The 17518-nt window shown below is 42.1% G+C and overlaps 1 protein-coding gene across 2 annotated transcripts in view; it reads right to left on the minus strand.

Moving 5' to 3' along the window:
- Positions 1 to 2184: 2184 nt before the first annotated feature.
- Positions 2185 to 17518, minus strand: part of SMG7 (SMG7 nonsense mediated mRNA decay factor) — a 71395-nt gene continuing 56061 nt past the window's right edge. Inside the window, exons 18-23 of one of the 2 annotated variants that reach the window (XM_032226420.1) lie at positions 13614 to 13763; positions 9976 to 10056; positions 7100 to 7256; positions 5006 to 5176; positions 4772 to 4920; positions 2185 to 3893 (exon numbers count right to left, since the gene is read on the minus strand). In XM_032226420.1, coding sequence (XP_032082311.1) covers positions 3780 to 3893; positions 4772 to 4920; positions 5006 to 5176; positions 7100 to 7256; positions 9976 to 10056; positions 13614 to 13763 — 822 coding nt within the window. In that variant the 3' untranslated portion in view covers positions 2185 to 3779. The remainder of the gene's footprint in view (positions 3894 to 4771; positions 4921 to 5005; positions 5177 to 7099; positions 7257 to 9975; positions 10057 to 13613; positions 13764 to 17518) is intronic. The other variant, XM_032226421.1, reaches the window with a different exon arrangement.

Below are 17518 nucleotides of genomic sequence, written 5' to 3' on the forward strand. Positions count from 1 at the left end.
GAGGTGGGTGAAATGAGGACCCAGACTGTGGGGGCGATATGCTGACTCTGTAAACCGCTTAGAGAGGGCTGAAAGCCCTATGAAGCGGTATGTAAGTCTAACTAAAATGTATCTTTCGGATCTCAAAATGTTTTGCTACCTTGTTAGGGCCAATAATGTTAAGTACTGCAGAAGCAAATAATGGGTCGTGAAGAAAAAATGAGCAGAAGCTACAGCTGCTTCAATTCCTACTGTAGAAACTTTCAAAGGGACATGTGCAAACCTAAGATTGAATCTCTGACTCTTAAGATGAGAGGCTGGAATGATGGGAAAGCATAATCTGAAAGTAATTCCATCTCTAGCAAGTGAAAATAATTCATTAATTAGCTCAATTGCATCTGTAGTGTTTTACTGCAATAAAAAACTAGGTTGTTGAAAAGCAGCAGAGTGTTCAAGTGTTTGATTTTTGCCAGTACTTCTTCAAAAGCTGTAGTTTTGTTATTTTCTCTATCAAACACAACTAGTGTGTTTTTTTCCCAACTTCTATTAACAGAAAAACCAACTCCTTAATAAAAAAAAAACTTACCAGTAGGGCAATTCCAAAGTTTAGTCTGTCAAACCTTGGCTATGTGTTGTGGCCCAGCAGGAGCCGTTGGGGCTGCCACCAGACTCCGACAGCGAAGGGCCCTATGAGTTGGTTCTGGAGGATGTGGAGGACCCTGGACAGGGTTCCGACTCCGACCAGGACGCAGAGAGGCTGGTTGGCCACCAGGAGGCGCCTGAGCCTTGGAGCAGTGGGGAGGAGACAAGGGAGAGTGAGCCGGAAGCCAGCAGTGAGTTGTTCCTGGATGCACAGTATCGAAGAGCTAATAGGCGTCAGGAACAGTTGCGCAGTTACAGGAGATAATTGCACTCAGCTGGTGGTCATTAGGCTCCTCTCCAGACTCTAAAAGGACTGCTTGTGCACATGCTCCTCTTTGCAGAAGTCAACGCAGGAACTAATGTCGGAGAACATTATTGTGAGCTTGGCAGTCTGGATTGCTGCCACGGCTTATCTGTGCTGGATTGCTGCCCAAGCTTGTCTGTGCCGGTTTGCTGCCAAGGACCTGTCTGTCTGTTAATTAAATGCCGTAACTTATCTTTGGCTCGGATTGTGTGCTGGTGTGGGACGAGGGGGGTCAGAACAGCTATGTAGCTCTAGAAATCCATTTAGCACTTTGTGTGTCTTTCTCTCAAACATTGCCAACTCTTCCGTCACCCTCAGTAATTGAAATGAGACAACGTAGCTTGCAAGTAGCTTTTTTCTTGGTGTAGAAGATGCAACCCTGTTGACTGTGCTTTGTCATATTCAACTTCGCTTGCCGTACGCATCACTCTATAAATCCCCTTCTACTTGTTAATAGAGATATCCTCTGCCGCCAAACAAAATCAATGGGAGCTTCATGAACAAGAAATAATTGGTTAAAGAAAATGTTACTACACGAGACTGGCTGTAGAGAACATGGTTTAATTAAAGGCAAAGCTGAGTTCAGCAGCTGCAGGTCCCGCACAGACAGACGAAAACACAAAAAGAAGCTTACGACACAAACCAGTTTTCTCTGCTGGGGGGGGGAGGGTTCCCCCCTTCCCTTGAGGTTCTAGCCACGGCAGGGCGTGCGTGTAAAGGGGGTGGGGAAGGGAGCCCTGCCTTAAAGATTCAGGAAAAAAAAAGAGAGAGAACATTCCAAATGCCAGATTTCTCATGCAGAAACGGGAACCTATGGGTCGGGATTCTGGCACGGCGGAGAGTGTGAGATCACGGATCCGGTTAGGTTGTCTAGAGTGCAAGAATCGGTGGTTGTTCAAACACTGGAATGTTGCAGCTGCTGGGGGTGCACAGCTCAAATACGCAAACTTAGGGAAAGGGGCGGAAGCCGGCTTGGGAGGGGGGCAGGGGAGGGGGGGCCAAAGAAGCACAAGTAGGGCAAGAACTTCATCCATGAGGGCTGAGTTTTTTTAAAAAAGTTTTCTAAAGAAAGGTTTTTTTTAAGCAATATAACCCAGAGCAGCAACACGGCTCGCGCAGGGAGTTTGATTCCTATCCTAGAGAGAACACCACCTCATTCAGCTTCTTTTTATATATATATATATATATATATATATATATATATATATATATATATATATATATATATATATATATATATATATACATATATATATATATATATACATATATATATATATAGTCTATACGGGGCTGTTCCCCGACTCCAGTGTCACGCGTGGACCCCGGATGTGCTTTGCTCTGCAGCTGTTTTATTTGTGGCTCACAGATCCTGGACTGATACACATAACACATACATACTCCTGCATTTGCAACAGTTTAAAACATTTCCATAGATACCCTGGGAAACAACAAAAAAAATATTATTTTTTAAAAAAGGTAAAGGGGGTGGGTGGGAGAAAGAAGTGTCCTTGTTTCCTATGTAGCGTTGCAGCCTTCCTTCAGCTCAATAAATATCAAGTTCAACCTTTTTCCCCCCTTCCTGCATCCTTATAGGAGCAAGTGGGGCTGGCAGCTTCTCCGCATGGGTCCCCCCTTCGTAGGGATCTTGTTGCCTTGAACTTCCGTTCTGAAACTGGACCTCTGCGATTACACGTTGTGCGCGAACCTGCGGACGTATACTTACTGGCAGGGGGGGAAACTGCCTGTATTGTCCTGTCTAATTCCTTTGCTCCCTGTTATCCTGCTAGAATTTGGCGGGATGCTGCATATGGAGAACAGAACTACAAGCAACCAAGCAGGGTTGGGTTGGGGGGCGGGGGGAGACTAGAAAAGGGGTCTGGGAAGGGAGGGGAAAGAAAGACACAGAAAGCTTCTAGCTACCTACGTAAAGAAGTCAGGCTGTGAATGCACAGGCCAGCTTTGCCATTTCATCAGACTGGTCACTACGCTATCATAAAATGTACAGGAATCTGAACCATTTTAACTTAAAAACCCCATAGCAGCAGGGTGCTGCCCTGAACGGAGGGCTGGCAGTGGCCACTGCGCTTCAGTACTGCTGGAATCCTTAACCCATTCGCAATCGTCCAGACTCAAACCTTTGAAGAAGAGGTGGAAATGATGCCGGGAGGGACCGAATTCTCCTTCGTGAAAACGCCTTGCCTAACCCAGGAGACCAGACACTCGCCCCCCCCTCCCGTTCCCGTCAATTTACCACTTACCCAACTCTTGGCTGGCTGGACCGGTGACTCGAGGGGGGGGTGCTACACACTGACTACAAAGCACATCTGTGTATGGAAGAATTTCAGTGTGATCTTACTACTGAGACAGTAATAATTCGAAATTTAGAAACGTGGAGGAATAAATTTCAACTACATTCTCAGTCAGCAAAGCTATAGGTAATAAGATTCCTATCAGGTTCCCCAGTACTGAGGAAGAGGATCGAGAAGTCCTCAGCGGCTTCTCCCATCTGCTCTTCTTTCCCATCTCTTTATTTTCCCACATGGCTGGGCGCATGCACGATGGAGGAGGTGAGAGGCGGTGATATCAGGTTACCGTGAAGATAAAACAGCGGTCCCTCTCTCCCTCCAGAAGGCCCTGGTGGGATGGGAGAGTCCCTGGTGTTGGTTTTCCATTGCACTGCATTCGTTTCCGTGCACACTCAAGTGGGTCGGTGGAGCGCTTACACCCTCCTGACATCAAGGAACAGAAGAGAGGCTGCCACGCGCACAGAACTGTGTGGGACAGTCCTGTAAACCCAACATGCCATGATGTGTGGAGCTTCCGATTGCAAAGGTTGCCAGCTCTTTTGTTCTCAGTGTGGTGGGTTCATGGCGCCTTGCCCGCGTTGCTGCTTCTGCTTCTGCTGCATCAACAGTTGCTCCAGAGCGGAAGGTCCAGGGTGCATCATGGAACTGGACCAGATAGACTAAGCAAAGAAACAAACATCCGGTAAGATGAAGTTAGGATCTGACGCATAAGATGAGCACGCTCGAAACATCTCAAGGCCCTGCTTATTTCCTCACCAACTTCTCTAGCTTTTCCTGCCTCTGACTTGCTGTTCTTCCTGGCACAGTATGGCTGAAGCATTGTAAAATATATCCGTGTTGTGGCCCAGCAGGAGCCGTTGGAGCTGCCACCAGACTCCGACAGCGAGGGGCCCTATGAGTCGGCTCTGGAGGATGTGGAGGACCCTGGACAGGGTTCCGACTCCGAGCAGGGCGCAGAGAGGCTGGTTGGCCACCAGGAGGCGCCTGAACCTTGGACCAGTGGGGAGGAGACAAGGGAGAGTGAGCCGGACGCCGGCAGTGAGTTGTTCCTGGATGCACACCATCGAAGAGCTAATAGGCGTCAGGAACAATTACCCAATTACAGGAGGTGATTGCACTCAGCTGGTGGTCATTAGGCTCCTCTCCAGACTATAAAAGAGGCTGCTTGTGCACACGGCCCTCTTGCAGAAGTCAACGCAGGAACTAATGTGAGCTTCGAATTGTGAGCTTGGCAGGCTGGATTGCTGCCACGACTCATCTGTGCCAGCTTGCTGCCAAGGACCTGTCTGTCCGTTAATAAATTCTGGAAAGTATCTTTGACTCGGAGTGTGTTGGTCTGAGAAGGGGGGGGGGGGGTCAGAACAGATACATCTTAATTGTACATACGTCACAGACAAATGGTTCACAATATCATTGCCAAATAGCAAGAATCAAAAAAATATCACAAAGGACACCGCATTATCATTTCAGAATTTTGCCGTATCTATTATCTAATGCATAACTTGACAACGAAGGGCAGAATCAGTGCGCAACCCACCTTTAGACTTTCCATAAGCACAGCTGACGAATCCTCTATGGAGGGGCCATGGGCTGACCAGGGACCACTGTGGGTGCTGGTTGGGTGCCAGCCACTCTCTGAAGAGGATGATGTTGCTGGGAGATAGTCCAGGCCAAAGCCTCCCATTGCTGGAACGAGAGCAAGAGTTAACAGGTAAACGTCTCCGAAAACCACTGAAATTAAAATTGATGCTACGCAAGACCTTCTATTCACCTGGCTTATCTGTCTTCCACCGATCGGTTATCCTCCGATCCCTGTTGTCAGGAGTCCCAATGGGCCCAAAGTTGGAGAAGGGAACCGAATTGTGGTTGTGAGTTGGAGGAGAGCTTGGCAAGCTGCTCGGGTTGGAGGAGTGAGGAGACTGGCTGGCTGGTGTTGAATGATCTACGGAATTTAGGAAAAAAAGTCAATTTAGGTTTAGGTTTATTCGATTTATATGCCGCCCTTCTCCCAAGGACTCAGGGCGGCGTACAACATTAAAAGAAACACATACTACAAAAGTTAAAAAGAAATTAAATAGGATATCCCCAAACCCAATTAAAATTAACAATGACACATTTTTTAAAAAGAATTAAAATTAAAATTAACAATAATCAATACTTTGATTTGTTTTGTTCAGGCCAGGCTGGCTTGCTGGAAAAGCCAACTTTTTAGGGCGCGTCGGAAGGACCGGAGGTCGGGGATTATACGAAGCTCCGGGGGCAGCTCATTCCAGAGGGAAGGGGCTCCCACCGAGAAGGCTCTCCCCCTGGGGGTCGCTAGCCGACACTGTCTGGCCGATGGCACCCTGAGGAGGCCAACTCTGTGGGATCGCACTGGACGGTGGGAGGCTACCGGTGGCAGTAGGTGGTCTCGCAGGTACCCTGGGCCTAAGCCATGGAGCGCTTTAAAGGCCATAATTAGTACCTTGAATCGCACCCGGAAGACAAGCGGCAACCAGTGCAGGCCACCTAAAAGGGGTGTAACATGGGAGCACCTAGGTGCCCCCATGATAACCCGCGCAGCCGCATTCTGGACCAGTTGAAGCCTCCGGGTGCTCTTCAAGGGCAGCCCCATGTAGAGAGCGTTACAGTAGTCCAGGCGAGAAAGGACAAGGGCATGAGGGACTGTGCACAGAGCATCCCGATCCAGGAAGGGACGCAACTGACGTACCAGGCGAACCTGGTAAAAGGCCCCCCTTTTCATTTGGTGATCTCCTGATTTAACTTTTTTAGTTTTATGGATGATTTTGGTTTTATTAATGTAAGATTTTTACTCCCTTTTATTCATCAATAAACAAAAACAGACGTGGTTTTGGACTTTGCGAGCATTACAGTTACTAAGTTTTCTTTGTTCTAAGAATATCACAAAGATTGCAAATGGGTTTTCAGTTCTTGCTCTCTTTCTTTCTCACATATATACTCAGAGCCCATATACCAGTGGTGGGTTGCTCCCGGTTCTGCTGAACCAGTAGTAGCGGCGGTGGGAGGCATGCACAGAAGTGTTGCGCACGCATGCGGAAGTGCACCCAAACCGGTAGTAAAAATATTTGCAACCCACCACTGCCATGTAGGTATATACAGACAGATGTAGAAATATAACCAGCAGGTGTGTTCAGACGTTGAAAGGAAATTTACTTAGAAAAGGAAAAGAAGAAGTATAGCATTTGCTGAACAATTCAAAGGAAACTTGATGTTCTATGATGTTCCTACAATAGTGACGGAAGAATGGACATTGAAAGTTACAAACTTAGCCGAGATGGCTAAAATATCGGCATATCTTAAAGATCGCTCAAATGAGAGATATAAACGAGACTGGAAAAAAATGGATTGACTATATACAAAATAAATACGGGACCAAGAAATTCCAGATAGCCTATGCTTAAGATCAGAAATGATTTAAATTGTTTAAAGTTAGTTCAGCAAGAAGAAGCTAAGATCAATGTAGAGATGTCATTAATTTCTTTATTTCTTTTTTCTCAATAGATTTTAGACTGTTTTTGTTAAAAATCCATACCGTGTACGGGTTCTGGGAAGTCGGGGGGGGGGAGGAGGAGGGGGGGGAGGAGGAGGGGGGAGGGAGGGAGGGGTATGCATTAGGCTAGACAAGAATTTGGTGGTAAACTACAATTATTTTGACATAGAAAAAATTGTACTTCGATGTCTTACTGATTGAGGAATGATGAAATGTTTGTTTTAAAAGAAATAAAACTTTGAACACACACACACACACACAAAATAGTGACGGAAGGGAGTTGCTTAGCAAGCGGTACACACATTATCCTCAGGTTGTATGCCATAGGTGATGAAGGGAATGTTGGGGCCTCACCTGAGCTGGCTGGAAGAGATGGAGACCACGGAGTACCTTCAAAAAGAGAATAAAGCGAAGTCTCCTGGTGAGTTACTGATGGTGTAACGTCGGCTTTTGTGCTGGCATTGAGGTTTTTCCCATAAACTTCATTGAACATGCTGTTTGGATATCTTTCCTATAAAATTGAAAGAAAGCGCACAGGGATAATAAGAAAGGGATCACACCAGACCAATTCAACATGTTAGTACAGTACAGTAGTATTAGTGAGGTATGTCAATGTTGCCTTTATCCAATATTTCTGAAGTATAAAAGGTTTACTTCAGATTGCTGCAGAGTTCATAGTAAAAGGTGTCCAAAATAATTTAGCTTAAGAATGACAGTAATTAATATTAAAACCCAGAGGTCTTTTTGCGTATTGCATTTATCTCTTTTAAATGATATGATGAGGGATTAGATATAACCTAGCTATAAGAAGGAATACTGCTGTCAGCGTTCCAAATATCATACAGAATTAAATCAGAGACCAAGGCAAATGTATCCTTAAAGTTCCAATTTAATAAGACAGACATGTTGGCATCATGCTATGAATCCCAATACTGGAAAGGACACCACAATTCCACCCAGTTAAACGTTCATGATCTTGTCCCCACACCCACAATCCATCACATGGTCCAATCGTCTTCTTCCACGCTGGCATCCACACCCAGCTGCTTCCGGTCAGGTGTACTGGTGCGGAGACAAAAGATGACCTTGGCTTCTAGTAAAGAATGAAAACAATACATTCCACAATCCTACTCCTGTCTATTCCCCCCTCCCATCAACTATACTAAGGAAACAGCATAATGAAATAAGAGAAAGTGTGCCAGGCCAAAGTTCTAAAAGGAATATAATTCCAGGCCTGACAACTGCTTTTATTGCTATGCACTATCCTTGGCTCTTAAATGAAAAATAAAAAAGTAAGAAATAGAACCATGTAACAGTACTATTCTATATACTGGGTCGAAACTAAAAAATCAGATTGCCAGACAATCAATATGTAAACATTTATTCCTAACATATACTAAAACTGTGAGGGAAACAGTCAGTTCCTTCCCTTCTCCAGTGAGTTAGTAAGTAAGTAGAATGAAATGTGCTAGGATAGTATATATTTAGTTCTGTTTGACTGACAACATATATTGTATTGACTTGTTTAGATCTGGCAACTGAACACACCACTATCATGCCATGGCATTGTGCCTAGTTTTTACATAAGTTTCTATTGGCAGGGCATCTTCAAGCTGTTTTAGGAGTCTGGTCACCATGTAGGATGTTCAACTTGCCAGGATAAAAATGCTCTGTGTTATGAGCATACCATGAAACTCCAGCCATAGAGAACTAGCATGCTGCAAGGAAAGTTACAGCCTAAAATTACTTGCACCTTATGGTATTAATATATTGTACGGAGGAATATTCCAACATGAGAGCTCCCTTCCATCCAAAATCGTTCAGACCAATGGAGTTTAACTGTTATCACTATAAACAATTTGCAATAATTTATGGCTCGTGTCCTTGTTATCTGTCGGGCCAGCTGATTCAGAGAGAGTCCTCTGCTTGGTTGAGAAGAGAGGATAAGAACTCCTACCCGAGAACTTAATATAAAGGGTGTCCGAGGGGAAGTTCTGCTCTGGAATGGCCTACCCCGTGAGGCGATGATGGCTCTTTTGATCACAATCAAGAGCCTTTGGGGTAATGATGCTACTTAATTATAGGCAATTTGCTCATGGGACCTACAGATTTAGTCTGAATGCATGCTGTAATATATTTTTTAAAATGTTTATTGTTAGGAGGCATAAGCCTTCCAGCATATAAATTCAATAAATAAATAGCTAAATGTGTGGCCCAGCAGGAGCCGTTGGAGCTGCAAACAGACTCCGATAACGAGGGACCCCATGGGTCGGCTCTAGAAGATGTGGAGGACCGTGGACAGGGTTCAGACTCCGAGCAGGGACCAGAGAGGCTGGTTGGCCACCAGGAGGCGCCTGAGGCATGGAGCAGCGGTGAAAGCCAAAGGGAGTGTGTCCCTGACACCAGGCCCTGGAGCAGGTGGTTGTGATTAGGCTCTTCCCAAGAGAGTATATAAGAAGAGACTTTGGGAGGAGGCTGTTTGCAGGATTCAACTATTATACTAAAGCTGGAGAAGCTCTGGTTTGTATTTCTTATCTGGGAAGTCGGGGTTGCTGCCAAAGTCTTGTCGGTGTGTTAATTTACAGTGAATGAATTGTTTAGCAGTAATCTTGTGTCGGCGTGACTCGCTGTACGGAAGTGGGTCAGAACAGCTAAGTAACACAAGATAAAGTTGCAGGGTAAGTGGCATCAATAAGTACACATACTCACTCACTTTATAGGTCCATTCCCATAGCACTGGCTGAACTCTAGCAGCATGTAGCTACTTGTGCCTGCTCTCAAGGCCTTTCAACCTGGGTGGCTTTAGTGAGCACCACAGGACTGTCCACAGCAGGAAGCCAGCCTGGAAGCCCACTTATTGAAGAGACTCCAGATTGGCTAACTTCGCCGCATTGTCTATTAGACAACTGTATGGTAATTGTTGAAGCCAGCCAGCCAATCTGGATGCCTTCCAGCATATGGGCGTAGAATCAATCCTAGGTATCACTTGCTACCTGCCTGAGTAAAGATTGTGGGCAATGCATCCTGAAGAAGGGAACTGACTGCATTCTTCTGGTGCTGGCTATCTCAGCTCCTGGCCTTAGAAGCGAGAAGATCTCTAGGGTTTTCAAATCAGCTTGGACATGGTGCTTTGTTCAAAGCTCTGCTGAGCAATTTCTTCAAAGCAACACATGGGCCTAACAAAGTGACAAAGCTATCTAGAAGGAAAAACGAGAAAGTTATTAAGTTACCTGATTGAGAGAGAAGCCTGTGAGCGATAGGAAAGATGGTGACTGTGACATCAGATCTGATGGTTTCTCCAACAGTGATTTCTTCAGGATAAGGGAAAGAGAGTAATAAAATTTGTTATTGACTTACAGGTCAGCTAATATAAAAATAACAGAGTGGAAAGCATCCTGGGGGTTCATATAGCATGCATGAGTACAAGAATCACATTAAAGATCCTTGTATTGTATTACTTCTTTAACCATATGATAGAGGCGCTTTAAATAAATATGAATAATTTGAAGAAATTGCAAATGATAGCAAATAGTGCGGACAGTTGCATATGTAGCTCTCAAAAAAATGACAATTCATTTGGGAAATTTCATATTAAAACAATAGGCTACACCTTATGTGGTTGTGGAGCCATAAAATTGCAGTTCATCAAACTATTCATTAGGTATGAATGTATGATGTAAATGAAGTAATTGGTTTCTGCTGAAATATGAAGGCTTAATATCTGAATTAGTATTTCCATAACCACAAACCTAGTAGTTTTTAGGGTTTTATTTAAAAGAAAAAAATACTGATGTTGCAAATAACTTGTTAATGCAATTAATAGAGTAACATTAGCCAAAATGAAGATATCGTGTTAAATAGAATCTGATTAAAATAATTAAAACTGACTAATATGCAGAGCTATATTGGCTTTGCAAGCCTGTTCTTGAGTGTAGGAAAAAAGGATTATCATTTGAATGAAGACTACAGTTTCATTAGAAACTCCAATTTCATACAGCAGAAACAAGGTCCTATATAATTTTATCTCCAGAGGAAAGCATGGAAGTATGAGATCAATCCTATAGAGTTGCTGGCTTTCTCTGTGAAAAGAAAATCAGAATAAATTGCACAACATTGTAGAACAATTATGCAAAACTGTTCAATTTGCATAATCTGGAGGGGGGGGATTAAAAATTTCTGATTGGTTGGTGCGACAAATTAAGTTTAAAGCAATTTTTTTAAAGAAAGGTAATCAGATAAACTCAGAGTTAGTATCATATTTTGGCATTAATTGATGTCAAATGGACACATATCGGTAGATAAAAAGTGACATACCTTCAACTCTCTTATAATGGGGGCCCTGACCTGACCTGTCATTAGGATTTGATTGGAAGGGATGCAATCAATGCCAGCTGCATAATTCAAATCATTAAACTCAAATGATACTGGGGAGATGAGCAAGAGTAGCATTCAGTCTAAAGAATTACTAGCTAATGACTAATAAATTTCATGTGTTCTCTCTAAAGATTTCATATTCTTTCTACATCTTTCTTCAGAAAAAGAAAACATTTTGGGTTTATGGAAATAATTACTGTAAATCGCTTTATAGAACTGGAAAGATAGTTTAAGGGTAACTGTCAGAAGTTACGTAAAAATCAACTCAAAACTATAGGGAGACGAAAATATTCTGCTAAGGTAAAACAAAAATAAAAAAAACCTTGCGGGAATTTTTTTAATGTCTGATAACTGAAGACCGACGTCTTTCACAATTTCACTGGAATAAAAATCCCAGAGGGATTATGTATGCGTAATCCTACTACGTTTTAATACAAATCAAGCATTTTCTTTGACTGAACTTAAAAATTAACACACATACACGCATACACGCATGCAATCAGCAGGCTCAATCCAGAACTGCAACTCCATAAACTCCATGACTTTCCTGAAATTTTAACCAATTCCCTTCTCTTTGCAGCCTCCTATATCAAAAAGGATCTGTTCTGGAATACTGGAAAATTTTTATCACATAATACATTATTGGGATTTGCAAAGGAAAACAAGAAACAGCATCTCTTCCTTCCCATTCTTATTCTCCCGTTCAGCAAGGGAGTTCTCAGGGAGCCAAGCTTCCCATGATAACGAAAGGAATCACTTCATTTATCAATGAATCCAAGACATATTTCTAAATATTTAGATTTTTAATAACCTTCCATTCAATAAATATGCCAAGTTACTGTGTTTACAAAGTAGGAACTGTTTGAGAAATAGTGACATTTCTAAAGACCTATCTATCACTCAAAGTAAATTTATACAAGATAATCAAGACCCTACAAAGCTGAAGTATAACACTTCTTATTAACTATGCTTTGTGTAAGAGACTGGTGCTTTTGAGTTCTTTGCCACTGCTCATCTAACCATGCATCACTGATGTTGACATAAACAGTTCCATGGAGTTGGGGCATCATTTTAAGAGAAGTAGTTTTTAGCCAATTCCACATGGGAACTGTATTATATAAATAAAGGTATATTTCATATGTATATATGTGAAATGACCATATAGAAATTCAACCTCCAGGTCTAAAATTTACAGGTCTTCATTTTTCTTACCTTTCCATCAAGCATCCTAGGCAAATATATAATTAACAGGAAGAAAGAAATCCTAGTGATTTTATGACAATAGAATCTCTCTTTCTTAATGGTAGCATTTTAATTAGAAATTAGAATTTAATTAGAAAGGCTTTGGATTTTCACTAGGTTCAACATGTATTAAGATACAGGATTTCTCTACCTTTTTGTGGGAAAATACATAGCATCTCCTTAATTAAGGCTCTTCTGCACTCATGACAGGATACAGGTAGATAAATGTCACATATACTTGAAATACATATGGCCTTTATGCTAATCTATGATAGCCTCAAATTAGATTTTAGAAAGATGAATCTATCAAGGGTTACTCCTTTTCCAATACTAGAGAACAATATTTCTATCAGCAAAAGCTGTGAACGACAAGAGGGAAAGCTGCTATTTTCATGTTCCACATCTGGTTGACTAATGAAATTTGCATGGAACCCCTGACATGGCCTAAACCAGCCCTTATTGGTTATATTAACAAATGTGAATATTTTTTCATCTCAATCTTACTTGAAGGACTGTGTTTCTCTGCCTGATAAATGTCAAAACAGATTGGGTAGCCTTTAAAAAAAGGAGATCAATGGAGACCACATGCTGACAGTAGTATATTTTCTACACTGCTTTAAAGTAGAATGCCTCATTTCTTTAAAATTAATTAAATGGCTGAGACGTGCTTGCTAGGTCTTAAGTTCATGGTTCCTGTCACTTAATACCTATTTTATTCACATTACAGGATGTAAAAGTATATTTTTGTACTAACACAGATGGAAAACTTAATTAGAAAGTCCCCCGCAAGCCAAGAAGAATTTGGATCATGTAAGATTGCAGTTTTCTTACACGGTGCTTGAATAAGAATTCTGGAGCAATAATGCGGTCAGGTAGAACACCACCTTTAGTAGGTGTGTAGTAGGCAAGCACACTTTCATTACCCCCCCCCCCCCAATTGAATAGACTTGGGAAAGTCAAGTTGATCCATTTTTGTAAAAAAAACAGAATTGGGTGGGGTACGGTTCAACATGGTCCCCCCCTTTCCAGTATTTACAAATACATTGTGCATTGGAAAGGAGCAACCCTGATAGAACATTACACCTTGTTTAACAACTGCTTTCTCCTATAAGATCTTCATTCCCCCCGTAAAGACAATTTCAGCAAGGAATATAGATTCCAAACCTCCAACTGACCTTGAAGTCAAATGAACAAAAAAAAAAAGAGGGCAAAATTAGAGCAAGAAGCAGCAGAATTAAGTCAAAATACATACAAAGAGGCTTCGTCCAGGAAGAGAGGCGAGAGGCCCCAGCAGTGCTGGGTAAAGATCGGGAGGATTAGAGAAAATCAGCTCTTCCTCCTCCTCCAAGGCAGCCAAACTCTTTAACAGGTCCGGAGGAAGCAGAGGGGAGCTCTTGGGGTCCTAGTGACAGAAAGGAGCACAGTGAGATGCAGCATGGAAAGGCACGGAAGCAAGAAGAGCAACAGACAAGGGAAAAAGTTTAAAGGCCCAAAGAGGCTCAAGGCAAGGAGAAAGGGGAGAGAGAGAGAAGGCAGAGATAGGTAAGCCAGCATGCAAAAGCTACTCAAAGAGTTTCCACCACAAAACCGCGCTCGACTAAACCGCGTCGCTGACGTCATCAAAAGGGCGACAACAGCGCGGAGAGAGAAGCATGCTGTAAACCCTAAACCTAAAATTAACCCCTAAACCTCAACCTAACCCCCATAAACTTAATCCTAAACCTAACCCTAAACCTAACCCTTAACCTAACCCTTAACCTAACCCTAAACCTAACCGTAAACCTAACCCTTAACTAACCCTAAACCTAATCCTAACCCTTAACCTAACCCTAAACCTAACCCTTAACCTAACCCTAAACCTAACCCTTAACCTAACCCTAAACCTAACCCTAACCCTTAACCTAATCCTAACCCTTAACCTAACCCTAAACCTAACCCTAACCCTTAACCTAACCCTAAACCTAACCCTAACCCTTAACCTAACCCTAAAGCTAACCCTAAACCTAACCCTTACCTTAAGTTGAATCGGCTTGCTTTCAAAGCGCTATTTAAAGCGCCCTTCTTTCTCTGTACTGGCTGTTGTCGCCCTGTTGATGACGTCAGCGACACGGTTTAATCGGGCGCGGCTTAGTTGAGCGCAGTTTTGACGGGTCACGCTCAAGGAGAAGATGACAAGATTCAAGGGAGAAAAGCAGTGATGTCATCTTCTGCCACCGTTTTGTGCTTTAGGAGGAATCTCTTCCCTTCCCTTCATGTTTGAATGTATAGATAAACCAAACATCGGGATTGACATTGGAGGAAAATGTAGTCCCTGACTTTGCAAGTGTGTGCAAAGTAAATACATATGTTCTTTATCCAGTATCTTAGTAGTTCTGTAAAGCGTAGACAGTAATTTTGCCCATAATGCAAGATATATTTATACCACCTTATTGATCAAAACTGGAAAATCTAGGCATATATACAATAGCAATAGCAGTTAGCCTTATATACCGCTTCATGGGGCTTTCAGCCCTCTCTAAGCGGTTTACAGAGTCAGCATATTGCCCCCAACAACAATCCGGTCCTCATTTTACCCACCTCGGAAGGATGGAAGGCTGAGTCAACCTTGAGCCGGTGAGATTTGAACAGCCGAACTGCAGAACTGCAGTCAGCTGAAGTAGCCTGCAGTGCTGCATTTAACCACTGCGCCACCTCGGCTCTGATAAGGCAGAATTCTCAAATAAGGCAATAACTATGATCCCCCCCAAACAATAAACTAATTTTTACAGCCCATGTCATGAATAATGCAACATAAACAAATGATATATAAAACTGATGTATTTTGCAGATGACTAGATCTAAGATTTAACTATCTCTCAAAAATAAAAACATACTCTTAGCTTTATTATTCCTTCCTTATCTTGTTGCAGGTCACTCAAAGTGGAAGGAGGTATTGAGTGTCCTTATGATTGCCACATGCAAAGTAGAAACACTCTCAAAGCTTGGGGCAAGTTTTTCCCTGTTTTTTTTCTAGGAAAATCCACCTTAGGCTTGCCCAGGAAAAGCTGGAAGAAAGTTTAGGATATTCCTACTTTCCATGCACTTCTAAAATATTTGTGGTTCCCTCTATATTGCTTGCAAATTCCCAAGGGATACAACTCATATTTTGAGAACCTTCTATAACATAGAAATTGGGACTTTAAAAAAAAAATCACTGGAAATTGGTAGAAAGTTTTCAGAATGCTACTTTTGAGCAAAACGAAGTCCTTTTTTTGATCTTGAACATCACAGCTTCCCTCTTGGTCTAGAAAACACGATCTGCCTTTTTCACCTATTCCCAACAACAATGTAGTTTCATGCCTGAAATATATAGTATCCTAGGACAAATATTTCAAAACTGTTACAGCTGGGATAAAATCAAGTCTTAAGGTTATTGAAATTAATCTAAATAAACAGAAGTAAATCTGAAACATAAATTATAGATCTTTATGATATTCTTTTATAATATTTCTAGCACACCATCACAGGAATGCAGAAAAAATATATAAAACTTTAACATATTTGCAACTACTAACAGGAAGCAATTTGCTCCTTGCTTTTATTTTTTTTTTAAAAAAGGTGAAATTATATAGGAATAAGGAGCTTAAATAGTATTAGGTTTATTATCTCTTATCAGGGCTACCACCTGTAGGCTTGTGTGGATATCTCTGTCAGGAAAAACATAGTTATATACTTAGGAATGTTGTCTTAATATGACTTTGATGGACTGCTGCAGTTAATTACTTTTTTAAGAAGTGATTTTGTGCCTTGATTATTTTCCTGCACGCACTGTTCTCAATAATATCCCTCTGAAATTAGATTAGCTCCATCCCTTTGACAAGTCCTCAAGACAAGGCTATATTGCCAGGCCTGGGCTTCCAGAACCTTGCTCCGGTGGCTCCTTTCTAGAGGTGGCCATTTTTATCTTCCCCTCATCTTTGTATTTTTCACTTTCATGATAATTATTAATTTTATGTATGTATGTATATATGTATGTATGTATGTATGTATCAGTGGTGGGTTTCAAAAATTGTTGGAACCTACTCCAACTCCGAGCAGGGCGCAGAGAGACTGGTTGGCCACCAGGGGGCACCTGACCAGTGGGGAGGAGACAAGGGAGAGTGATCCAGAAACCAGCAGTGAGTTGTTCCTGGATGCACGCCATCGAAGAGCTCCTCGGGTGTCAGAAACAATTACGCAGTTACAGGAGGTGATTGCCCTCAGCTGGTGGTCATGAGGCTCCTCTCCAGACTATAAAAAAGACTGCTTGTGACACACCCCTTTTGCAGAAGCCAACGCATTGACTAAAGAGAACGTAACTAACTTGGCAGGCTGGATTGCTGCCAAGGTTTGTCTGAATTGCTGCCAAGGTTTGTCGGACTTGCTGCCAAGATCCTTATCTGTTTGTTTGCTTGGCTTTCGGCCATTGAGATTCTGGTCTTGCTATTAAAGGACATTCTAATTAAGCTTGTTTCGGCTTTCGTTATTGGACAGAGGAGGGGGTCAGAACAGTTATGGATATAAATGTATAAGAAATGCGCCATGAGAGGTATGTGGATTAAGGATGTGGATACATGCGTACTTTTATATGCAATGCTTTAGAAGAGAACACTAATGGCTTGCTGAGAATTGAGGAGTATAGATCTGAATGTTAATGTACCAAATATTCAAATCTCACAGGAAAAACATGAGTGAAAAATGTCAAGTTATATTTAAATGGCAAAAAAAACTAGAGCAAATAAGCTGATTTATGGGTACTACTGAATGCACGTGAGAGGTGAGAATGGATGTAGAAATGTCAAGGTACGTAAATGCAAGTAGAGAGCTACTAAGCATTTATTTATTTGATTTCTATAGCTACCCACCTCAGCAGGTTTCTGTCAAAAGCAATTAATATTTGTCGAAAAGAAGCAGAAATGGTTCAGAGCGCTTCTTTAGACCACTTTTTTTTCTATGAAAGTAAAGACTTGGGTATGTTAGCAGGAACATCAACACTGAATGTAGAAGGCACAGTGTGGGTGAGTGTTGTCTGAAAGGACGCTAAATTAATGAGTGTTGAGTATAAAAGTAAAAGACCAGGAGAAAGACGCAAATTGAACTTGCTTGGTGACAATGAGAATGAATGAGGACGGAATGGCA

The sequence above is a fragment of the Thamnophis elegans genome, chromosome 11, assembly GCF_009769535.1.
Source record: "Thamnophis elegans isolate rThaEle1 chromosome 11, rThaEle1.pri, whole genome shotgun sequence".
Classification (NCBI taxonomy): Eukaryota; Metazoa; Chordata; class Lepidosauria; order Squamata; family Colubridae; genus Thamnophis; species Thamnophis elegans.